The sequence below is a fragment of the Halichoerus grypus genome, chromosome 10 (genome assembly GCF_964656455.1).
Source record: "Halichoerus grypus chromosome 10, mHalGry1.hap1.1, whole genome shotgun sequence".
NCBI lineage: Eukaryota > Metazoa > Chordata > Mammalia > Carnivora > Phocidae > Halichoerus > Halichoerus grypus.
In genome coordinates this window covers 115,528,690-115,553,501 of record NC_135721.1, presented here as the reverse complement: position 1 = coordinate 115,553,501, position 24,812 = coordinate 115,528,690, and the positions used below count along the sequence as shown (strand labels likewise).

The window sequence follows — 24,812 nt, the reverse complement described above, 5'->3', positions numbered from 1 at the left end:
GGAAAACCAAGCAGAGAAATGGAGGCTGGGAGACCATGTGGAGGCTGGTGGAATGTTCCTGGGGAGAGTGAGGTGACAGGGGCTGGGCAGTGGCCAGAAGATGGAGAGAAGTGCCTGGAACAGGTGGGAGCCCCAAGGACTTGAGGATGGCTGCTCAGTCCGAGCAGAAAGACCCAGGCCTCGGCCCCCCATCCCCACCCTTTCCCAGCCGGTGAGTCCCCTAGACTCACAGCTGTCAATATCTGCGGATGCGAGCTTCCCGGAGGGGCCGAAATGAATGCGGATGAACTTGCCCTGTGGGCAGAGGAGCAGGCTCAGCAGGGGCCCAGCCATCTGCGGGCTCGGCTGCTGAAAGCCCCCACCACCTCCATCCCCCTGCCGCCGACCCCCACCCCCTCGCCCACTGTGGCCACTCACAAAGCGGGAGGAGTTGTCATTCCGCAGAGTCTTGGCATTGCCAAAAGCCTCCATTGCAGGGTTAGCCTCGATGATTTGATCCTCGAGGGTGCCCTGGTGACAGCAGCGTGAGGGGTCTGTCAGCCCTGGTGCCTCTGACCAGGAGACCAAGGGGCCCAACGGTCCTGGGTATCAGCCCATCCTGGACAACTCTGGGCAGGGGAAAGGCAGGGGGACTCCCCGGGGCCTCATTATCATTGCCTGCCCCACTCACACTGGCCCCATACTTACCCCAGTCTTCATGGCCAGAAATTGCTGGAAAGACAAGGAAGACAACATTAGAAAGTATGAGGTCGCACCGGGCTGGCGGACGGGGGTGGCACTGGTTAGCAGGACAGTGAGCGTTAGTCACCCAAATGTGTAGCCCCCACACCCCCTCCCCGACCCTGTCAGCACTGTTAGAAGGAGAAATGCTAGAAAGTGGGAATCAGCTTGGCTCTAGTCAGGGGCCTGAGGCATGGGGCTGTGTCTCAGGGTCCCCTACTTGTGCCCTTCCCCTCCCCCAGCTCTGTCCCTGGCCTCTTCCATAGCCCTTAATTTTCCATACTCCAAGAAGTGGCCCCTGCCCAGAAACCCTAGGACTTCCTGACTAAAATCTACTTCCCTTCAGAGCCCAGCTTAAATGCTTCTTCTCAGGAAGGCTTCCCTGTGCTCTGAGGCTAGAAGAGCCCTCTTCCTGCTTGAACCTTCTCACCTGTCACCTCCCTCTGTAAGAGCCCTTCTTCACACTTCTCCTTTGTACTGTGATGAGCTGCACCCTCATCGTACAACTGTCAGTGGACTATTGTACAGATGGCCCTGCCAGGTGCATGTTATTAGCCCTAATTTGCAAATGAGGAAACTAAGACGCAGAGCAGGGAAGCAACCTCCAGGCCACACGGTAAGTGAGGGGCAGGGCAGGACCTGAGCCCGGGCGTCTCACTCCCACGACACCACGGCCACCGCATGTCTCATCTAGAGGGACCTGCTGAATTGAAGGGATCTCCCTCCCTTCCTCTCCTAGCCTCATCCTTGTCTTCTGTCCATGTCCCTTTCCTTCCCTTCCCCACCCTGGTTCCCTGCAGCCTGGGAAGAAAGGGAGAGGAAGGAAGGAATGGATTCTGGAAGGCCAGGTGCCAGGCCACCAGGGGACTTTGGTTATTCATTCACCTCCAGGGAGCCCAAGACTTAAAGATCCCCCCAGAGACACTGCTGGGGGGACGGAGGCTGGAGGGAAATGGCAAGAGCCCCTCCTTCCGAGCTCCACCCCCCACACTCATATCCGGGGGCCTTTTGAACAGGGCTCTCTACGACAGATGTAGTCAAATTTGGGGCCAAGGGGAGGGGACTGATAAGGCTTTTAAGTTCCAGCATGCATGGACCCTGTGAGCCAGCCTTTCTTCCCACCTCCCTTGCCTGACACCCCCACATACACCCCACTGTGCAGAGCTTTCTGCCCCGCCTTTCCCAGCTGCACCCCTGCCAGCCCTGGCCTCTCCCTGGCCTCTCCCTGTCCTCTGTTCCCGTTACTGGACCAAGCCCCAACTTTCTGCAGCATCCTTAGAGACACTGTGGGGGGTTCAAAAATGGGGTGGGAAAAGGAGGGAGCAAAGAGCACCAAAAAGTCAACAGCAAAAACAAAACAACAAAAACAACCACCACCATAACAAAAAAAATAAAAACTGAAAGGAAAAACAAAAGCAAGAAAATCAAATGGGGCAAAAAGGAAAAGGCAAAAAGAAAACAACTTTAAATGGAAAAAAACAGAAAAGAAAAAGAAGAAATAAAAATGCCCCAGAATAAAGCAAGGCTTAACAGGACCAGGAGTGGGAGGTGGCCTTGGGCTTCTGGAAAAGAAAAGGCAGCCCATTTTGGGGGTGGAGGAACACACACAGAGCTCTGAACAGCTGGCCTTGGGGGCTAAGAATGAATGTTATACCCAGAAAACAAAAATAAAACATTGGTCCCCCATTATTTCAGAAATTTCAAAAATCCGTACAGAAACCACTTGGTGAGAAACTGCCCCCTGACCCTGGCTGTTGGGAATGCCCTTGGCTCTGGTTAGACTCCACATAAGCCTGCTTTTTGATTGACAGCAGGTAACTGTCTTTGGTGCATGAAAACGAAGAAAACAATCACTTCGTAGTTAAAAGCCGCCGATTTGGTAAACTTTCAAAATAGGAAGGTCATGACGGAAGGGAAAATTACATACAAAGTTTAGGAACAGCTGCGGTCCTGCCCCTGTATGTTACAGAGGGGGCCACTGAGGCAGGCCCAGAATTGGGTCCCACGGTATGGAAGAGGCGGTCACAGCCTCTCTCTTGGTCAAGCCTTGCTCAGGCCAGAGTCTGCCACCAGGGTGGGAGGCTCAGGCAGGGCTAGAGGCTCTGGGGAAACAACTTTTTAAAAAGGAATAAAAAAAAAAAAAGAAAGAAAAAGAAAAGAGAAACAGTGAGAAGCAGTGGGGGGAGTGGGGAGCGGCGCCCATGCGGGCGAGTCTTACGGCCTTCTTGCCCGGCCCGTCTCCTAGGGCAGCCACGGTGGCAAAGTACTGAATGACCCGCTTGGTGTTAACCGTCTTACCGGCCCCCGACTCTCCGCTTAGACGACACAAACATGAGTCACCAAAGCCCATCTGGCCACTCTAATTCCCTCTACCCCCAACACCCCAACCCTCAAGCAGGGCCACTCTCTCCTTCCCCCCAACCCAGCTCCCAACTCAGGACCCCCAACTCAAAGCCCTCCAGAGATAGATCAACCCTCAGAGGTGCTGAGTTGTGTACAAAGCAAGCCAGGGCAGAGCATCCGGGTGAGATGAGAACACACACGATGACGCCACTGTCTACTGAGCTGGGCCAGGTGCTTTATCTGCCCTGGCTTGTTGAAGCCTTAGAAACCCTGTGAAGCAGGCACCATTATCACGCCTATTTTATGGGTAAGGAAATGGGACTCGGGGAAATGACGTAAATGTCCCTGCTGTGTGCCAGGCCCATACATTAACTGGCCGACTCCTTATAGCTCTGCATGGTAGGTAGGTAGGATTGTTCTGCTTTTACTGATGAGGCTCAGGGGCCCAAGGGTACCAGCAGGAAGTGGATGTGTGAGAACTTGAACCCAGGTCCTTCTGGTTTTAAAGGCCTTGCTTTTAACCACCAGGCTGCATGCACACACACACTCAGACACAATGTCCATATTGGCTTGGCTGGCCATGAACTTGGCATGTAAGAATCCTACCACTTTCTCATGGGGGCAAATGAAAAATCAAAATCAGATTCAGGGGTAAGGAGATTGTAAGGAGGAAAGGGAAAGTCATCTCCTCCCTCCTGTTGAGCCAGAATCATAATTCTCGAAAGATCCAGGTGGGAAGGGGAGATTCCAGGCCCTGGGGGGAGGGAGTATCAGGGCTGGTGATCACTCTGGTGCTTGGGTATCCCTTCCCTGTCCACCAACCCATAATGCATCTGCCCAGAATGGGGACAGAGAAAATGCTCTAATTTAGCTTTAGTAGGACACCAGCTCCAGGTGGTAGAGGCCCTGCCCTAAGCGCTTTGGAATCAACCCTGGGAAATGATTTTACTTCCACTCCCCTCCTACCAGGTGACCAGCACTTCCCACCACACCCCCAGAGCCCCACACTCACGTGATCAGCATGGACTGGTTCTCTCGGTCTGGAGGAAGGGGGAGGAGATAGAGAAGTTAGCCAAGGTGGGTAACCAGTCACAGGTGGAACACTCTGGATATCCACGGCACTGGGGCAGCCCCTCCTCCACCCAGGGCCAGAAACGGGAAGGACCAAGCGGGATCACCCAGACTGTGGCCAGCTCCCACCTGACAGAACGCTATGCTAGAGTGTCCAGCAGCATCAAAAGGGAAGCAGGACAAGTGGAGGGAAAGGGGTCCTTTACAGGGGCCTCCCTGGAGCAGGGGTAGAGGTCTTGGGTGAGGGAGAGGAGTCGAGACGGCTCTTACTGCGCAGCATGTCATTGTAGGCGTTATCCGCCACTGCATATATGTGGGGTGGGGCCTCCGAGCGGCGCTTTCCCTTGTAAGCAGCCACCACGGAGGCCGTGTACACCGGGAGCCATTTGTACGGGTTGATGGTGACACAGAACAGGCCCGAGTACGTCTGAGGAGAGAATATAAGGTGGGTTACTGATGGCCAAGTTCCCATCCTCTGGCCCCAGCCCTCACGAAACCGTCCGTGACCCTTGCAATACGCCCCAAGGAATCACTTAAAGTGCCCTGCCACACCCTCTGTGGCTGTCCCTGCCCGCCCGGGCAGTACGCCGGCCCCGCGGCCCGTGGCCCCACCTCCACATTGCCACGCCAAGCCTCTAGCCGCTGCTCCGCCCTGCACTCCAGGAGCCGAACCTCCCCTAGCCCCGCCCCAGCCCGGGGCCCCGCCTTCCCAGGGCCATGACATCACCCAGCCCCACCCCTAGCCCCGCCCCCCCGCGGCCCAGTCCCCACAGCGCAGAGGCTCTTCCCCTAGCCCCGCCCCAACCCCTATGGCCCCACCCCCACCGCACGCCGCCGGGGCCCATGGCTCACGTAGATCATCCAGCGAGCGTAACGCTGGCGCAGGTTGTGCAGCACTGCTGCTTCGTTGAGGTGCGTCATCATGGCCATGTCCTCCAGCAAGTCGAAGCGGGGCGGGTTCATGGGCTGCAGCTCTGCTTCGCGCACCAGCAGCATCTGTCCGGGAGACCATATCGTGGGAGGCCTTAACATGGGGTGGGGTGGCAGGGGGGCAGGAACCGACTGACCTCAGCCTCTTACCCAGTGCCCCCCCAGGCCCCCTTTCATTCACTGTGCTAGCGCTAGCTAGCAAGGAGCTGCACCCCAGGGGACAGAGAAGCTAATTCCAAAAGAGGGGAGCCAAACCTTCTGGTCTTTGGTCTCCACGTTGACTCTGCCCCCAGTGGCCTCCGACTTGATCTCGGCCTCCACATAGGCATCCTGTTCATCAGGTACCCAGACCCTCTTCCTCCCTGGTTGGGGGAGAACATTGGGGCTTTGAGAAGGGCTGAGGCACATCCAGGGGTTGGGAGCCCAGCTGGGGTTCCCAAGCCATGCCCGTAGAGCTATGCCCCCCCATGAGCCCCTTGGTCAGGATGCAAGGAATACAGAGAGGATCCTTCCAGACCCAGAATCCTGGGAGGGCAGAGCTGGTAGAGTCCATAGGGATCTCTTCAGAGGGATTCCCTGACTGAGGTAACAGTCCCTCACCACCCTGGATTGCATACTTGGCTTCAGATTCCTGCTTTTGCCATATCTACCCTGCGACCTTGGGAAAATCCTTCATTCTCTCTGGGTCTGTTCCCTCAAAGGCAAAATGTTATGGGCATCTCCTGAGGTCCCATATGGAGCAGCCCTCAACATCAGGAACATAATTCTCAGGGGGGTTCTGCCTCCCCCCCCCCCCCCCCCCCCGTTTTGCTGAAGACTCAAACCCACTTCTCCTAATTCTGTGTCTTGTGTTCCTTCCTGCCTGGCCAGCTGGCCCCAAAGCTTCAGGGAGCCCATATTTCATGGAGGTTAAAGGCACAGACTCAGACTGCAGACCACCAGATTCTGTTTCCTGTCCTGCTACTACTAGCCGAGTGCCTTGGTCTGGACCAGCTACAAAGCTTGCAGGCCCTGGTGTTAAAATGCAGGCCCCTTGTTAAAAAAAAATCATTACGAATTTCAAGAGGGTGATTCCAGAGTGTTAAATCAAGCACGAGGCCCTTCTGAGGATGATGCCCTATGCAGCGACCGAGGTTGCAGGCCCATGAAGCTGGCTTTGGCCCTGGTCCCCACCCTCCCCAGGTTGTTGACATGATGCATGGAAAGTCATCCACTCTGGGCCTGGCACAAAATAAGCACTTGGTACACACTGCGTATTGTTATTATTGTCCTATGAGCAAACCAAGTCATAAATAGTAGTCTTTATTCCTGTCTTTGGTTTTGGCTCTATGGAAAGCACTAAAAATAACTACAGCACAGGTTTTATGGACACCAGCTTACATACATACCAATCACTCTCATCTCAGAGACCTCAGGCTCCAGCCACAGACTGCTGCTCCAGGAGACAGGGAATACTGTCCATTTTACAGAGGAGCAAACCGAGGCTTGCTCACAAACATGCAGTGATGTACACAGGGTCTCTGAGAATGTAGCCTTAGGACCCCAGACTCTGAGGGAAAGGGCCAGGGCTAAAGCTGCCAGCCCTGAGCTCAGCGCCACCACCCCTCCCCACTCCTGGTCTGAGTCTGTAAGGGCTACACTGTGGCTGTGCCCTCCTGCCTTCACTTACCATCCCACGGGACAGTGTGCACCTTCATCAGGTCCTGGTAGCCCTGGTAGCGAAGGTAGCGGGCAGACTCCCCAAGTTCACTCACATCCATCATGGCAGTGGCACCGAGAGGTGGAGGACGAGGGACTAAAAATCTTGGAGGTTCAAGGCAGTCCAAGGCATCAGGCACTGGAAGATGGCAGTGATGGAGGAACTGAGGGACCAGGGGCCCAAACTGGGATATGATTCAAAACCCACAAGGCCTAATACTCAGTGATTCCCTGGGGGTCCCCATCTCAGCCTCCCTGGTGAGCCCCCCCCACACACACACATACACACACACACACACCCCAGAACATTCTTTCCCACAGATACAGAGACTCGTGCCCACCCATGGGGACCCTCACCCTTTGGTTCCAACCTCAGCCCTGATCACCCACCTCAGCACCACGGTGAGAGCTGGGAGCTGGGCTACCCCTTTTATTGCCACCGTCAAGGTCAGCGGAGGAGAGCTATGTCAGCAATCTCCACGTGTCACAGCCCCCCCAGCCTGGCCACAGGACACAAAAGGCAAATTCCCTTTTATCTCTACCAGCACAGCCCCTGGGCTATTTTTACCTCCCATTGTCATGGGATCACAAAGGCGGAGAGTGACACTCTTACTAAGTGATAGGGAGGCTGGGATTCAGAGACCAAAGGGGCAGGACAAAGCCATGAGAGATCTGAGAAGACTGAGGAGCTCAGAGAGAGAAACTGAGTCACAGGGAGTCTGTTCCACCCAGAAAAAGACTCACACCCCCAGAAACAGAGAGCAAGGAGACTCAGAGAGAGGAAACCACAGAATGCCCTCTGGGACTATTTGGCACAACCCTCTTTATATATCCAGGGAAACTGAGGCCCAGGGAAAAGAAAGCACTGGCAAGTCTCACAGATAAGCAGTAACAGAGACCCGATCAAAAAGAGAGGCAGAGAGAGTGAGACATCCGTCTCCAGTATCAGCATGCTGTCTCTTTCCTCCCTACCTCCATCCCCACCTCCCTGGGGTCCCCTGAGGAAATCACACATGAAGAAAACTAGACCAGGGACCATAGGCATAAAGGAATAATTTGGATGAAGAGAAAGCAAAATGAGGAAATGCAGACATTCAAGATTCCCAGGAAACCAACTCTCACTCTTAGCCCCCTCCCGCACCCCACTCTCAACAGGGGTTGGGTGTGCTAGCATTCAGTCTGCCTGAGATGGGCTTCGGAATACATCAGGGCCCTTCCAGGCTCTCCTGTCCATCACGCCATTCAGGCCTTGGTGACACCACAGAATTTCAGAGTCAGAGAATCAAAGGATCCTGGAACCTGAGACAGTGGACGTGTAGAACCTCACAGGTCCAGAGCCAGGATTCCAGATGTCAGGCTGAGCTCACACAGAGAACACCTCCATACCAACTGGCCACCAATTCCAAATACGCGACATATCTATATTCTATAAAATATATAGAAATAATTTCAAAGATACATTTTCCACTGTATATAGTTCAAGGCAGGTAACACTAACGTAGGATGATAAAAGTGGAAGAGTGGTCCTTTGAGAGGGAGTAATGAGGGGATGAGGCACGAGAAAAGCCTCAGGAATGCAGGAAACACTACTGACTAAGCACAGCGGGGTGGGGGGGTGGTTACACAGGTATGTTCACTCTGTGAGACTAATTGAGCTGTACGTTTAAGATGTACGTATTTCACTGCTTGTGTGTTACGGGAAAACTTTGTTTAAAATGCATGGCCGGATTTGGCAGTATCTATTAAAATTACAAATGCCCAGACCCTTTCAGGAATTAATCCTACAGATACTTCTCCATGTTATGAAATGATACAGGTCTCCTTTGGGTGACATTTAGATTGTTTCCCAGTCTTTTTCCCAACTAAAGGGCAAGAGCTTGGTCTATGTCCCCAGCACCTTACAGAGCATCTGCACGTAGTAGAAAGTCAATAAATTTGTGCTGAGTTAGAGTAGGAACCAAACTTGATAGATAGTTTAAGATTATAGGGTTTTAATCTCCTCATGGGGTCAGAGGCTAAGGGTCTATGCTTGAGCAATTTATAGGAAGCTCAGGAGGTGGGAAAACCCTGCTCACTGTTTGAAAATGCTCAGATAGAAGGCTTCTTTCCTCGGGCCCGAGCAGTAGAATTAGCCTGGAGAATCAGAACCTCTAACGAGCCTAGCCAATACCAAATATGATGTGGGTCTGAATTCTAGAATTACCTGCTCAGTGTATAAAGCTAGGGCTGAGAAACCAACCAAAAGAAATGGGTTTAGAATTGCCCTGTAAGTTTGCTTCTGCTACACAGGGCACACCTGCCCGCTGAGATGAGCACACAGACCAAAACGACAAAGCACTGGGGAGATCCAGGATGCGCCCGAGAGAGGCACCAACTGCCACGATCCGCAAGGACGTAATATGCAACCAACCTTATGTATGTGACGAGCTGTTCTGGAGCAGAGGAAGCCTGTGTGATTTGTGGTGGCCTCAAGAGCAGGCCAACAGGGTGGTTACAAGGCAGCAGTTTGGATACACACACAGGAGGGGCTTTCTCATCCTCAGAGCCAGTCAGCGATGGAAGAGGCTGCCTGGAAGAAAATGAGCCTGCCAACAGCAATGAGGAACCACACAGAGGAACTTTCACAGAGCCTTGTGAAGCTTTGGACTGGGTAACCTCGGAGATCTGCTCCAACCTTAGGACCCTAGGATTCTAGAACCTCCAGAAGCTTCATTTCTTCATAACTACCCTCTCATCCCAACTAACCCACACACTGTGTAGGCAATATAGATGGTCCAAAGTCCTTCTTCCTGCCTTTTCTTCCCAAGATTTGGAGTACAGAGCCAAGACATGTGTGCACCTTGGCTTACAATCCTGGAGTGTTAAAATTGGGGTCACTAGAACCCCGAAGTGCTAGAATCCAGGGGCAGAAGACTTGAGGCAAATATGACAAAATGTATACAATGCTTTGTTAATTGTTCTCTGTACTTTCCTGTATCTTTTATATCCCCCCTGCTTTTTTCCCCCTCCAATTAAAGACAGCAGAGCATGAGAAATCAGGAGCATCAGGGCTGAAAGGGAAACCATCTCGTCTAGACCCTCAGCTGAGCTGAGGACACGGAGGCCCTGATGGGGACGGAGGGAGCCCAGGCCAGACTCTGGGATCCCACCCCCAAGGTTAGCGCTCTACCCAGCACACGGAAGCCAGCAAAGGAGAAAGCAACTGTGGTGAGGACTGCATGAGGGCAGCTGGGGCACCTGCAGCCTGGCCTGCGGTATGTCCACCCTCCTGGACTCTCTCCAGAAATCGCTCTGAGAACCCCAGTCCTCAAGGAACTTCATTAAGGTGCTAATAGTCCTAGGAAGGACTGTCAGGGAGGGCTCAGCCTCAGGCATCCCAGCCTTAGTGCTCCCAGGCCCCTAGACCCAGGTGGCCCTGATTTCCCTGAGCCGAGGGACTGTTGCTGCCCTCAAAGACTACAATGCTGAGGGCTCCTGGGTGGCTCAGTTGGTTAAGCGACTGCCTTCGGCTTAGGTCATGATCCTGGAGTCCCGGGATCGAGTCCCACATCAGGCTCCCTGCTCAGCAGGGGGTCTGCTTCTCCCTCTGACCCTCCTCCCTCTCATGCTCTCTGTCTCTCATTCTCTCTCTCAAATAAATAAATAAAATCTTTAAAAAAAAAAAAAAAGACTACAATGCTGAAAGTCCCCTACCTACACCCCCACAGCAGAGCCAGGGAATCTTGGGCCTGGCTAGGAACAGAGTTGGAGAGGAGGGGCAGGATCCAGGGTAGAGAGTAAAGTGGCCAAAGACAGATAGAGGCAGTCTTAGGATATAGGGGAGCTGGGGCCAAGCTGGACATCGCGGTCTAGGTATCCCCAGTTTCTATCAAAGTTCTCAGATCAGCAGTTGCCAAGAGTCCTGGAGCTCACAGCTTACTAGCAGCCAGAACTAGAGGCAGCTACTGAGCTGGGGCTATTTGGGGGAGATTTCCATGAGCAATGAGCTGATGGGGCAAAGCCCAAAAGGGACATCAGAACTCTGGCCTCTCTTCTTCTAGCCCAAAATGCCACTGGGCGAGTATTAGAAAAAGCAAGGGCAGAGAGGGAGACAGAGAAGATGTGATCTGGGAGCCATCCCCAGCCAGAAATGGATCTGTCACCAATGCACCTCAGTGCCTGGAAGTCCTTCTTTGATAAAGATATTGAAGGACTCTGTTTAAATGCTACTTCAGTGGGAGGGACACATGGATCCAGTTCGACATGCATCTGGCAGCTTCTCTTCTGTGTCCAGGATGGGAACACAATACTCATTGTCCAGGAAAGGAAAGACACCCAAAGGAGGTGTCAGAGTGAGGAGTTTGAAGGACAAGACCAAGTCTGACACCTAGATGGGCAAGGAGATGGGCATGACAACAAGGCCCCTTCCCTCACAGAGCAGCCGGCAATAAACAAGTAATGTTTTCCAAGGGAATTAAAGACGGCGGCACAGGCTACGGAGGCACAACAGTAACGGGGTGGAGGGCTGGTGGGGGTACGTGATTCGGGTCGGTCAGGGCGCGTCTCTGAAGAGGAGACATTCAAGGTGAGACCTGAAGGACAGGAGGATGGGAAGGAGCCATGCAAAGAGCCAGAGGAAGAATATTCTGAGCAGAAGGAACAGTTAATACAAAAGCTGTGAGATGGAAAATAGCTTGGTGCATTTGAGGCCCTGTCACCATTATGGGGCCGCTGGAGCGGGGACGGGGGGGGGGGGGGGTGTTTATTTTTTAATTTTTTTTTTTTTTAAGATTTTATTTATTTGACAGAGAAACGCAGCGAGAGAGGGCACACAAGCAGGGGAAGTGTGAGAGGGAGAAGCAGCCTTCCTGCCAAGCAGGGAGCCCGATGCAGGGCTCGATCCTAGGGCCCTGGGATCATGACCTGAGCCGAAGGCAGACGCTTAACAACTGAGCCACCCAGGCGCCCCTGCGGGGGAGGGGGGGGTTTATAAGGTGAGGTGACATAGGTATGCAGGGGCTGGATTGCCGAGAGTCCTGTAGGACTTGGAAGGAACTCTGAACTTTCCAGCAAGTACAACGGGAAGCTGTCCGGACAGGAGAGTAAGTGGTTGGAGGTTGAATGCCAATAGCCCTGGTGGCCATCTAGAGAATAGACTAGAAGCAGCAAGGAGGCCCTGGCCACCCAGGCAAGAGGAGGTCACCGAGGGCAGAGGAGAGGGGATGCAGAATAGGAGCCCAGACTCCAAGCCCGGGGCAGCCACATAGGGAGGGCAGGCCGGACGGAGCAGGTGGGACTAGACTGTGAAGGGCTGCAGAAGCCGGACTGGGGTTTGGCGCTTTCTCCTGCAGGAGTTGGGGAGCCATCAAAGGCATTTGTATTTTATGTTTCTCATCAAAGAGCTCTGAGCAAGAACATTTGACAGCATGGTCAGATTTATGTGTTCACAAGATCCCTGCGGCAGCTGGTGCGGAGGATGGACTGAAGGGGCGACACCGGTGGCAGGAAGAATGACTTAGGAGGCGGCTGCCATAACGGTCCAAACGCAAAGCGGTGAGGCCCTAAAGAGGGGCCCGGGGGGCCCCTGCTTGTCCAAGGCTTGTCCCCCTCCTGGGGCCCTAGGCAGCTGCAGAGGGCCCGAGTGGGCCCCGGCTCTGATGCTTGTGCAGAAAATAGGATGAGTGCTGCCAAAAGGCATCAGGGCTGTTTATCCGGAGGAGAGATGCCTCAGCGTGGATTTAGGGCTAAAAGGTTACTCGGGGGGGGGGGGGGGGGAGGTGGAGGGGGACCAGCTGTCCCCCATCCTCACAAAGGACAAACAAAGGAGTGGCTTCAGCTGCAGCAAGAGGGAGGGAGGTGAGACATGTGAGGGGAAATGTCCTGACAGACATCAGAGGATGAAAGGACCCTTTAGTGATCATGCAAACCAACTCTTGCATTGAACAGCTAGGGAAACTGAGGCACAGAGGAAGAGACAGATCCTTATCCAAGGTCACATAGTGAATGAGAGCTATGACTAGACCCAGCAGCCCAAACTCTCCCTTTCAGAGACCCCTGGGGCCTCCTGGAGCACTCCCAAGAGGACCTCAGACTGCCATAGAAGAATCTGGGAGGATCTGGAGTGTGGCTGCCCCAGAGAGAAGTGTCCATGTGTAGCCTCCTGGAGATAAAGGGCTGGACAGAAAGCCCTGTGCTGGACTGAAGTGGTCTGGGGCTCTGATTTGCTGCATCCCTGAGTTCAATCTCTGCCTCACTGTCTCGATAGCTCTCCATCCCTGCCCACACTCCCCACCAGTCTCAGTGTTGCCAGCATTTGGTGGCAGTCTCTTGTAGCTCTCAAGGGTCTTGGTTCTTCTGTGTCACCCTGTCTTTCTCTGCCCTCTGAGACTCTGTTTCTTTGTCTTGGCCTCTGTCTCAGTCTCTCTAGAACTGAGCCAGACTGGGCCAACCTCCCACCCCCAGTGGGCCCTCACTGGTAGAATGCCCCCATGTAGACAATGCTCGGGCCCAGTGCCCAGGCTGCAACAGGTGACAGCAGCTGTGGATCTAACTATAGCTCCCTTGCCCTTCAATTGTTCCCAACTTCAAACAAGGGCTGGGGCCTGGATTACAGGCACCCCCCACCAGCCTTGCTGAAATGGATCCCAGGGGGTAGGGGATGAGTGAGGCTCACGAGGGCCACGTCGTGATTTCTTGTAAGTAGCTACCTCTGTCTGGACCTCCAGGTTCACCTGTAGCCCTGGGCTGTGAGGCTTTTCAGCTCAGACGCTGTGTGAGTAAAAGACCAGTGGATAAGGGAGAAGAGGGTGTGCAAACAGCAGACCTGTATGTGGGGATGTGGGTGTGCATGACAGGTGTGTTTCCCTCTTCCTGCTTTGGGTGACAGATACTTGTGAGCATGGGCTGCCAGTTCCAGAAGGGCAGAGACCTCATCTTTCTTACGCACTGCAGTATCCCAGCCTGAAATGGGCCATGGTGAGTGTTCAATGTCCATTTCTTACCTTGGCCTTTAGGAAGAGTGAGGGTGTGCTATGTACTGACAGGACTCAAGCGTGAGAGGCAGTATTGGGTAGTAATGAAGAATACTGTATTTAAAGTCAGACTGCCTGGGATTGAATCCCGGCTCTGACAATTACCAGCTATGAAATCTTGGGAAATGATTTAACCTTGTAACAATGGGAATTTGTAAAAACAAAACAACAACAAAAAAAACCTACCACACAGGATTCTGATGAACATTAACATCTGAAGTGCTTAGAATAGTGCATGCCACAGAGTAGAGACTCAATAAATTACTGTCATTTCCAAGATATCCCGTTAAGTGGAAAAAGTGAGGAGAAGAATGGATGGCATGTGCTATCGCTCATGTAAAAATGGGGGAAGAGGAGAGTCATATATTTTTGTGCCTACCTATGGAGGGACCATGTTTGCTGGCAAGAGTGGTTATCTCTGGAGAGTGGAAGAGGTAGCTGAGGGCTTGGGAAGGGAGGGAGACTGACTTTTTTTCCTTGTTTACCCTTTTATACCTTTGAATTCTGAATCACGAGTATATATTACCTATTTCTTAAGGATTTGCCAAATGAATAAGGGTCACTTCCAACAGGATCCTTGAAAAATCAAGCCCCTATTCTGTGCCAGTGGGGAGGGCCTGGGTAAGGGCCGGTCCTCGTTGCCCTGGGCCCTGGGTCTGAGTCTCTGGGACACCCTCTTTCCCCCAGCCCAATAGCAGGGAAGATGCATCCATGTGAAACCACCCCACAGCTAAAAGTAGACCAGAGGGAGGCTTCCCAGTTTCTAGGGCAAGCAGCGGCAGAAGTGGAAGGGACGGTGGGAAAAGGCTCCTGCCCTCTTCCCTGGCCCCAGCCCCCAGCTCTTTAGCCCAGGCTATTCTTAGAGGCCAGATAATGCCAGCAGTTGTTGCTGCTCCTATCAGCTTCCAGAACCACCAGCACTGAGAGGCCCAGTGCTGCCCCCACCCCCTGTGGGGTGTGCTGGCCTCCCTGCCAGGTGTGGGCATCCTGCCGCTCCACCCTCTGTGCCACACGCCACACATCTCCTGGCCACCACAGGTAAGGAAGGGCACTGGGGAGTAGGCTCCTCCAGGACTCCTGTTGCCAGGCAGCTGGGTAGAACAGGAAGGGCCAGAGTGTAGGGTATCCTCCTAGGGGTCAACGTGCAGATACTCTGGCCCAAACCCAGGTTCCAAACTATGCTTAGACTATGAATGAAAGGGCTGAGGTCTATGGACACAGGCTAAACAGGACAGCTAGAGTGAGGGGAGGGCAGAAATGGTAGCGGGGAGGGGGCCTGGGAGGGCCAGTGTATGGAGGAGGGAAAAAGCCAAAAATAGGTCTGGGGAAGAGATGGCAGAAGAGGGTCTGATAGCCCTGGCTCTGGAATCCGACTGTCCAGGTCTGCTTCTACTTGCTATGCGTCTACTTGCTTTTCCTCGTGGAGCTTCCATTTCCATCGTAAAATGGGCATAACCTTATTTCATGTGGTTGTTATGCAGAGCCAACAACAGAATGTACATAAAGAGCTTAGCCTGTGACTGGCATAGCCAAGCACATCTAGATGTCTGGTGATTTTATCATTAGCTCCATAAGAGCAGGAATGTTTCTTTTTCAGCTCTGCGCCTGCAGGGACTAGACTAGCACACATTAGGACTGCCTCCTCAAGTCCTTGCTCTGCCATTCACAAGCTAAGTGACCCTGAGCAAGTTACTTAACCTCTCTGAGCTTTGGGTTCCTTTTCTGCCAAATGGATAGATGCAGAATACCTGCGTTATAATGTTGCTGAGACGAATCAATAAACCGAAGTGCTTAGCCCATGGTAAGAGGTCAACAACGTGAACACGGGAACACTGTGGCTATGGGTATATTGGGGTGGTATGGTGGACAAGCCTTGGTCTGCCACTCTGGGGATGGAATTTGAAGCAGTGCCCAGGGCAGCCAGCACTCTGGGAGAGACATCCTAGTGGGACCACCATGTGGGAACAAAGTCCCAGGATCTCATAAGACCATAGTCACACTAACCCCAAAATCCTGTGCCACCGCCCAGGCCCTCCCTAGGATCTCAGGATCAGAATAGGCTTACCAAAGCCAGGGTCAGCTTCCCATTTAGTTGAGTACAACAAACACTCTCTGACGCCCCCCAGGTTGGGACTTGTTCTGGTCTTGCCCCTAAGACCTAGGAGTCTGTCTAGCAAAGGAGACAGGCATGAGGAGGCACAGACAGTTAATAACAATCGGCACAGGGCATCCCAGGGGAGGGGCACTTAGCCCAACCTGGTGGAGTGGAGAACAAGGGAAGAACATCTGTCCTTCTCAAAAGAGGTGGAGTGGGAGGTGGAGGGTGGAGTGGGTACGGCTCTACCCTTGCCCTCATAATCATGGTCAATCAGCTCAGGAGGTGAAGGGCAGAGAAAGGCTCAAAGAGTTAAACTCAGAAACCAACCCAATGGGTCTACCCTGGGTCTCCTGAGGTGTTTAGAGTGACCCTGCACCCCTTCACATCTCAGAGTATACTGCCCACTTCTGTGGAGCTGGACTGGGCTAACTTAAGGGCAAGAGGCCTCCCTGCACATAGCCCTCGGGATTTTTTATACGGGTTGAAAATGCTGTCATTACAAATAACTCTACTGTCCTGACAATGCTGTGGGCCTTAAATTTCATTTTTCAATTGAAATTCTTTTAGGTAATTACATATTCACAAGCAATTATAAGAAATAATAGAGAGATTGCCTGTATTGATATTGATATAATCCCCCAAGCTTATTCAAGTTTTCCCAGTTTTATGTATAGTTGTGTGTGTGTGTGTGTGTGTGTGTGTGTGTGTGTATTAAGTCCTATACAGTTTTATCACCTGTGTAGGTTCACAGATCCACCACCACAGTCAATATTCTGAACAATTCCAACAACAAAAAGGTGTTACCCTTTTATAACTACACTTTTCTCCTTCCCATCCTTAACCCTGACAACCTCCTATCTATTCTTCATTTCTAAAATCATCAATTCAAAAATGTTATATAAATGAAATCATACAGTATGTAACTTTTTAAGATTGGCTTTTTTCACTCAGGATAATTCCCTGGAGATTAATCCAAAGTTGTTGCCTACATCGATAATTTGTTCCTTTTTGTTACTGAGTAGTATTCCATATTATGGATGTACCACAGTTTGTTAAACTTTCACCTGTTGAAGGATATCTACAGATACCTCAGTCTGACGTGCCGTCTTATCACCTGTGTCCTAGGGGGGTGAGGCCACCCACATCCTCCAAATTCTTGTTCCATCTGTCTAGGGACTTCTTGAGACCTGGAAATGGGCAGATCCCACTCTGCATCCCCAGCAGCCAGCACAGGACTTGGCAGAGAAGAGGGGCCCATGCATGCCTGCCAAATGGACCGTGTCCACTGGGGGGGGGGGGCACCTGCCTCTCAAGAACCCATCTTCTCCAGGGGCCTCTCACTCTGCTCCCTGCTGCCCCCTTCTCACCATGACTCGTGTTTCTCACCCACCCAAGCCTCTGCTTGCTTTCTCTCCTGGGTTTAGCTGAGCCAGGCTAACAATACAGTATAGTGCTTACAAGTTCTGAAGCCAGACTGTTGGAGTGAAAACCCTCAGTTACTCTGTCTCTTTGATGCCCTGTTTGTCATCTGTAAAGCAGGAATAATAAGAGCACCCACTCCACTGGAATTAAATAATACTCATAAAAAAAGGCACAAGGCCTCACACATTAATAGTGTATAATATATAATCATTACTATTCTTTTTATTATCCTTGTCATCACCCCCAAACTAGTAGAATAAACATGAGAAATACATACCACCAATATAAAGACAAGGAGAAGGTTCCCAAAAAAGGGTCATTCCTAAGAGTGTGGGACCCCATTCTCATTCTTACATAATTCCCTCCTGGCTTCTCTCTCTCCAGCTCCTTCCCTTCTTGGGGAAAGTTTAGGATGATGGAAGGGCAAGACTATAGCCTCTTCCTGGAGAGAGGTTCCCATCACTGGTGTCAAGGTGACAAATGCCTTCCCCCCATATACAGAGTTGTCAGTCTCACCCAATACTTCCTAGCTCCAGAGTCTCCCTACAAACAGCCAACACAGTGTAGGCCCTGCCACTATTCTAGCCACAAGCAGAGTCACAAGGGTCATTCCTCAAAGACCTGCATCCATTCTGCTTTCGTGCACCTGTCCGTGCATCCATGTAACTATTTACTGAGAAATAAACTTTGCTATTAATCCAGGAAACTCCAATGAAATATCATGTCTCGCCCACTAGACTGGTAAAAACAAAAAAGCCTGACAATACTGAGTCTTAGTGAGGATGTAATTCTAATCCAACAATCCAGCAATTCTAATATATTGCTGACAAGAGTTCAAATTTATAAAACCACTTAAAAGAGAGAGTTTGTATTATCTAGGGAATCTGAACATGCTCATGACCTTCAACACACTGCACAAGGAGGCGCATTATTAGTTTACCATCTGTAATAGTAAAATACTAGAGACAACCCAACAGACCATTCACAGGAGAGAAGGTAAATGAAATGTGGCTTTTATACAGTGAACCGACAGAGCAGTGAAAACGAATGAACTAGTTACCCTTATCAACATGGATGACTCTTCCAACATAAGGCTGAATGAGAAAACAAGCTGCACAAGAATATATACAATGTTACCAGTTAAAGTCCAAAAACAGGAAAAATAGCATCAAGTATTCAGAAACACATACCTAGTAAAAGGTTTAAAAATGCATAGAAAGGACCTACCTCACACCATACACAAAAATTAAATAAAAATGAATCAAAGACCTACATGTAAGAGTGAAAACTATCAAAGAAGACATAGGTATAAATTAAATCATTATTTTGGATTAGGCAATAGTTTCTTAGATATGACACCCGGAGCACAAGCAACCAAAGAAAAAACAGATGAACTGGACTTCCTCAAAAGTAAAAATATTTGTTTTTCAAAGGACACTATCAAGAAATCCAAAAGACAGGGGCGCCTGGGTGGTTCAGTCGTTAAGCGTCTGCCTTCGGCTCAGGTCATGATCCCAGGGTCCTGGGATCGAGCCCCGCATCGGGCTCCCTGCTCAGCGGGAAGCCTGCTTCTCCCTCTCCCACTCCTCCTGCTTCTGTTCCCTCTCTCGCTGTGTCTCTCTCTGTCAAATAAATAAATAAAATCTTTAAAAAAAGAAATCCAAAAGACAACCCACAGAATGGGAGAAGCTACTTCAAATCATGTACCTGATAAGGGTCTAATGTCCAGAATATATAAAGAATTCTTACAACTCAACAATAAAAAGACAATCTAATTTTAAAATGGACCCTCTCTTTTATGAAGTGAAAGAGAAACTGAGTCAAAAAAGTAGTCTGGGAGTAGAATGGTGGTTGCCAAGGGCTGGCTGGGAGTGGAGAATGGGGAATTATTGTTTAATGGGTACAGTTTCAGTTGAGGAAGCTAAAAAAGTTCCAGAGACAGATGGTGGTGATACTTGCGCAACACTGTGAATGTACTTAATGCCACTGAACTGTGCACCTAAATGGTTAAAATGGCAAACTTTATGTACATTTAGCTATGATACATTTTTTTTAAGTAAAAAAAAAATAGGTAAAAGACGGGAATAGACAAACAGCTGAGAAGCACTGCTCAACATCACCAATCATTAGGGAAATGCAAATTGAAACCACAATGTGACCCTATCTCACACCCGCTGGGATGGTCATAGCCAAACAGACAGATAAGAACAAGAGGTAAGGATGTAAAAATTGGAAGTCTCAGACATTGCTGGTGGGAATGTAAAATAGTGCAGCCCCTTTGGAAAACAGTCTGGCAGTGCCTCAAAATTAAATGTAGAGTTACCCTGTGAGCCAGCAAGTTCATGCCGAGGTCTATTCCCGAATCAAATACATCCACACAAAAACTTGAATATGAAGGTTCACCGCAGTATTATTTATAATAACAAAAAGCAGAAACAACCTAAATGTCCACCAACTAACAGATGAACAAAACGTGGTGTCTCCACACAATGGAATACTATGCAGGCATAAAAGGAATGAAGTCCTGGTACATGCTACAACATGGATAACCCTTGAAAACATAACGCTTAAGTGACAGAAGCCAAACACAAAAGGCCACATACAGGAGTCCATTTATCTTAAATGTCCTGAATAGGCAAATCCATAGAGACACGAAGCAAATTAGTGACTGCCAGGGGCTGGAGAGGAGGATTGGGAGAGTTACCACTCGTGGTTATAGGGTTTCTTTCCAGGTGATGGAAAAGTTCTGGAATTAGAGAGTGGTAATTGTTGCACCATCTTGTGATTATATTAAAAACCACTGAATTGTACACTTAAAAATGTTGGATTTTATAGCATATGAATTATATCTCAATAAAAAATTACGTAGGAATAATAAATACCAAATTCAGGAGAGTCTTTATCCCGGGGGAGTGCAATTGTGGAGGGGCACATGAGGCCTTCAGCTATATTAGCAATGTTTTATTTTGCAAACTGGGTGGTGGGAATGTGGGTGTTTGTTATACTAATCTTTATTCCCTTCTCGATGTTTTCATAATAAATACAATTTAAAAGTATTTACTGAGGGGCGCCTGGGTGGCTCAGTTGTTGGGCGACTGCCTTCGGCTCAGGTCATGATCCTGGAGTCCCGGGATCGAGTGTCGCATCGGGCTCCCTGCTCAGCGGGGAGTCTGCTTCTCCCTCTGACCCTCCCCCTTCTCATGTACTCTCTCTCTCATATAAATAAATAAATAAATAAATCTTTAAAAAAAAAAACAGTATTTACTGAGCATCAACCTGGACCAGGCACAGGTCTACCTGAGTGTTTTAGCGGTGGGTAAAATCAGACCCCATCCTGCCCAAAAGTAATGGACAAGTAGTAAGTGGAAAAGAGGGCCTATAAGTACGTCATCTCTCCTTTCTGGGCTTCTGTTTCCTCACGGATTGTTTTATTTTATTTTTTTTTTAAGTAATCTCTATCCCCAGGGTGCCTGGGTGGCTCAGTTCGTTAAGCATCTGCCTTCAGCTCAGGTCAAGATCTCAGGGTCCTGGGATGGGGCCCTGTGTTGTCATTGTCAGGCTCCCTGCTCAATGCGGAGTCTGCTTCTCCCTCTCCCTCTCTCCCTCCCACCGCTCATGCTCTCTCTCTCAAATAAATAAAACCTTAAAAAAAAAAAAAAGAAATCTCTACACCCAATGTGGGGCTTGAACCCACAACCCTGAAATCAAAAGGTACATGCTGTACCAACCGAGCCAGCCAGGCGTCCCTGCTCGTGGATGAAATGAGAGCTGGACTAGAAGTTTGTTAGTAAAGTCTCTGAGGGTACTGGGGGTGGAGGAGTGTGTCTTCCCTTTATCAGCCCACAGTTTCAAGAATTCCTTATGCACGATGAGAGCACAGGCCTGGAATCAGCCCTGGTGCCATCAATCATCACAAGTAGGCCTAACCCAAAGCCCAGCTGAGTCTCTATTTCTTCTCAGTAAAATAGGGACAGTAACTTCTCCCTCCCAGGATTACAGTGGGGGGCGTAAATGAGATAACACATATAAAGTGTCCGAGACAGGCCTGGCACACAGTAAATCCTCAACACATGGGAGAGTCCTCACTGTGATTCCACAGGCATTTCCTGAGCAGCACTGCTGGGCCAGACCTGTGTTAGGGGGCTAGAAGACTGAGGAATTCCACTCGATGGCCAAGCGATGGCCCCTAGCCAGGTGGGGAGACAGCCTCATAAACACCAATACCAGGCAGGGTGATGTCACTGCTAAAAAGAGACAGCAGCCACGTGCACAGATGCAGACCAGGGGCAGTGCAGACTCCAGAACGAAAGAGCTGTCCCAATCAAGAGGCCCAGTACAGGCTTGGTGAGGGGAGGGGAGGGAGGTTACAACATATACAAAGCAAAGGGACTGGCCTCCATTCACATGCAAGGTAGCCCTCCTGGTCTTGTTTCACCTAATTCACACTCAAATGTTCCCACAAACCCCAAGAGCAGAGACTTAAACGGCAGCTTTGGGAGACCTGAGCTCACGGTAACTCCCCAGGTGCACGTGTGGGAGCACAGTGGCTGACTGGGGGAAGCTGCGTGATCTCTGGCAAGTCAGGACACTTCTGCAAGCCTGCAAGTCGCCAGCTACAAAATGGAGATAACAGTACTGACGTCACAGGGTTGTGGTAAAAAATGAGATAACTGTAAAGCCATTAACCAAGTACCTGGCACAGATTAATAAAGATTCGTTATAGGTAGGAAAGAAAAGATAGATTCCATTTTCAACATGAGGGCAGTGGGATTCAGAGAGGTGAGAAGGCTTGCCCATAGTCACATGGCCAGTTTTGGAGTCAGGATTTGAACCCAGGTCTGACACATTCAAAGGCTCACTGCATCGTAATCTCCCTCTGCTCCGGAATCTTCAGCAGACTCCCTGTAGTCCACTCAATGGAATCTATACTTGCCATGGAGTGGGGAAGTAGCAAAGGTGTGAGGCCAGAGAGACCTCGGGCAAGTTCCCCAACCCTGGATTCCTTGATCTGGGGACCCCCGAGTGGGCCCAAGGAGGTCTGTGAATTTCTCCACATGGTTTGCAAAAAGTTTGTGTCCAATGGAGATTCTCAAAGGAGTCTATCACCTCAAAAGTAACAAACCACTGACTTGACCTCAATTGGCAAATTTTCTTACCTACCAAAGGAGATACAGTACCTACCTTGAAAGGCTGTGAGGGGATTAAATGAAGTAGTTTATGAAAAGTACCTGAAACATCCTAAGCTTTCAACTAATGTTGGTTTCCCTGCATTCCTCTCCCCAGCTTATTTCTATCATTTAGCAAATGTTACTGAGCATCTACTATGTGGCAGATATCATCCCAGGTGCTGGTGGTAAAGTGGTAAACTAGACACATACTGTGCCTGTTCTCATGGAACTCACATGGTGGAGAGAAACAGACAAAATTAATAATTTCAGATTCTAATAAGTGCTATGAAGAAAATACATACAATAATGTGATAGAGACCAGTGGGGCGGGGATGGCATCTGAGGAGGAAACATGTGAATGACAAGAAGGAACCAGTTATGCCAAGATTTAGGGGCAAAGCATCAGGGCAGAGGGAACAGGAAAGACAAAGTCTCGCTTGAAAGACCCTTGGCCAAGAGCCCCTCACTCCCAGTTGCACCATAAAATGAGTCCCCTTGAGCAAGTCACAGAACTTTTGAGGCTCAGCTGTGACATCTACAAAATGGGAAGAAAGACACCTTACCTGCCACAATGTGAGGGGACTCAACCAAAGGGCTGTTAAGGTCTGGGATCTTCCCCAAGTCTCACCAATATACACCTGATATTCGTCATTTGGCACCCATCTTGGAGGAGGGAAACCTGCACAGAGAACCCTGGGTCATGATTTCTGACTTTTAATTTCATGCTGCACTAGAAATAGTTTCCTTGGTTCCCAGTTAACATGGTAGACTTCTGCGACTTGGGGCCTGTTATAGTAACTGCTGCTTCAGACTCTCCCTCAGGTACAAAAGCAGACAACGGAAGGACATCATAGAAACACTGTTGTGCCCATAACCAGACTACCTATCGCTTCCCTCCCCCCAACAAGATGGGAGAACTCAGTCTGTCCTGTAGACAGAGAATGTACAAGCTTTATTTAAGGAGCTGGAAACATCCTGGCCCCTGGGTTAGGCCACTGATTTATGATCATTTGCAGTTCTCCCTCCTAAACGTCTCTTTAATCTGTCCCCTTCTCTCCAACTCTTCAGCCACTGCCTCACACCTTAACACCCTCTGAGCATGCTCTCTGGCCTTAGTATCCCCATTTCCAAAACATTTGCCACACTGCAGCCAGCACCTAACACATAAAATAGACTTTCCCTGGCTCAAAACCCTTAGACAGCTCCCCATCACTCACTGGACAAACGCCAACATCCTTAACCTGGAATCCAAGACTCCCTCTCCAAGACTGAGCTCCTAACAGCCTGCTCAACCCCCAGGCCCTCCTTGGTATCTATACCAAACTCCTCAATGTCTCTAAAAAGAGCCTAGCCACACTAAGAATTATTTGCCTTTGCTGTTTCTGTTCTTACTACTTGGAACACTGTCCCCCTTCCTGCCTCTTACCTCCACGCTTACTTCTTTCACTGCTTACATATTCCTACCTACCCCTCAAGACCCCAAAAGCCTTCCCTGAGTCCCCAGAAAAGCACTGTTTACCAGTCTACCTTCTTAATCAGATGTGAAAGCTGGGGTTCTTAGTCATAGTTAACTTCCCAAAGAACAGACTGATAAATTCAGATTACTTTAACTAAAATTCATATGAGGTGCTTCACATTGAGAAGATCCTGTCATAACCCAGAAAGAAGGAACAGTAAAAGAACTGGAGGGCTGCCAAGAGCTAAGGTGGGAATAGGAATCAAGAATCTGCATTCTCAAAAAAAAAAAAAAAAAAAAAAGATGAGGAAGAAGAATCTGCATTCTCAAAAAAATTGCCCCAGATACTGACACAAATGATATTGGCCATTTTGAGAAACACTGTGTCACCCTCAACATTCCCAACTTAAAAATTGCTGGAAAAGGGGCACCTGGATGGCTCATTTAGTAGAGCCAGCGACTCACTCTTGATCTCAGGGTTGTGGGTTCGGGCCCCACGTTGGGTGTAGAGAATACTTAAAATCTTTTTAAAAATTGCTGGAAAAATGAAAATGCTTTCCTTTGCCTCTACAGCTTTTCCAGCAGTTTTCCCGAGCTTAGAGAAATCAGGTGGTCTTTTCTGGTACTCAGCTGAATGGAAAACTTCTAGAAGCTTGGGCTCCAACACTGGCTCAACCTGGAACGTGCTGAGGTACCCTGCGCTGGTCTCTGCCCCTCTCTGGACCTCCGTTGTCACACCTAACCCCAGAGTTTGTCCCCGAGGTAGTGACTGTCCCATTCTGGGTATCAGTTTCCCCATCTTACAATAGACGTCACCAGCTCTGACGCCCTACAAGCTCTGCAAACCCTTAACTCCGGGCGGACACAGCCTGACTCCTCCCCTCCTTCCCAAGGTC

The 24,812-nt window shown here is 50.1% G+C and overlaps 1 protein-coding gene across 5 annotated transcripts in view; it reads right to left on the bottom strand.

The window, feature by feature from the left end:
* MYH7B (myosin heavy chain 7B) overlaps positions 1–24,812 on the bottom strand; it is a 40,995-nt gene that overhangs the window by 16,026 nt on the left and 157 nt on the right. Inside the window, exons 2-11 of one of the 5 annotated variants that reach the window (XM_078057123.1) lie at positions 23,024–23,139; positions 6,734–6,901; positions 5,320–5,426; positions 4,987–5,130; positions 4,405–4,561; positions 4,076–4,103; positions 2,939–3,035; positions 688–711; positions 418–510; positions 231–294 (exon numbers count right to left, since the gene is read on the bottom strand). In XM_078057123.1, the coding sequence (XP_077913249.1) occupies positions 231–294; positions 418–510; positions 688–711; positions 2,939–3,035; positions 4,076–4,103; positions 4,405–4,561; positions 4,987–5,130; positions 5,320–5,426; positions 6,734–6,827 (808 nt within the window). In that variant the 5' untranslated portion in view covers positions 6,828–6,901; positions 23,024–23,139. The other 4 variants (XM_078057126.1, XM_078057124.1, XM_078057125.1 and 1 more) reach the window with 4 other exon arrangements.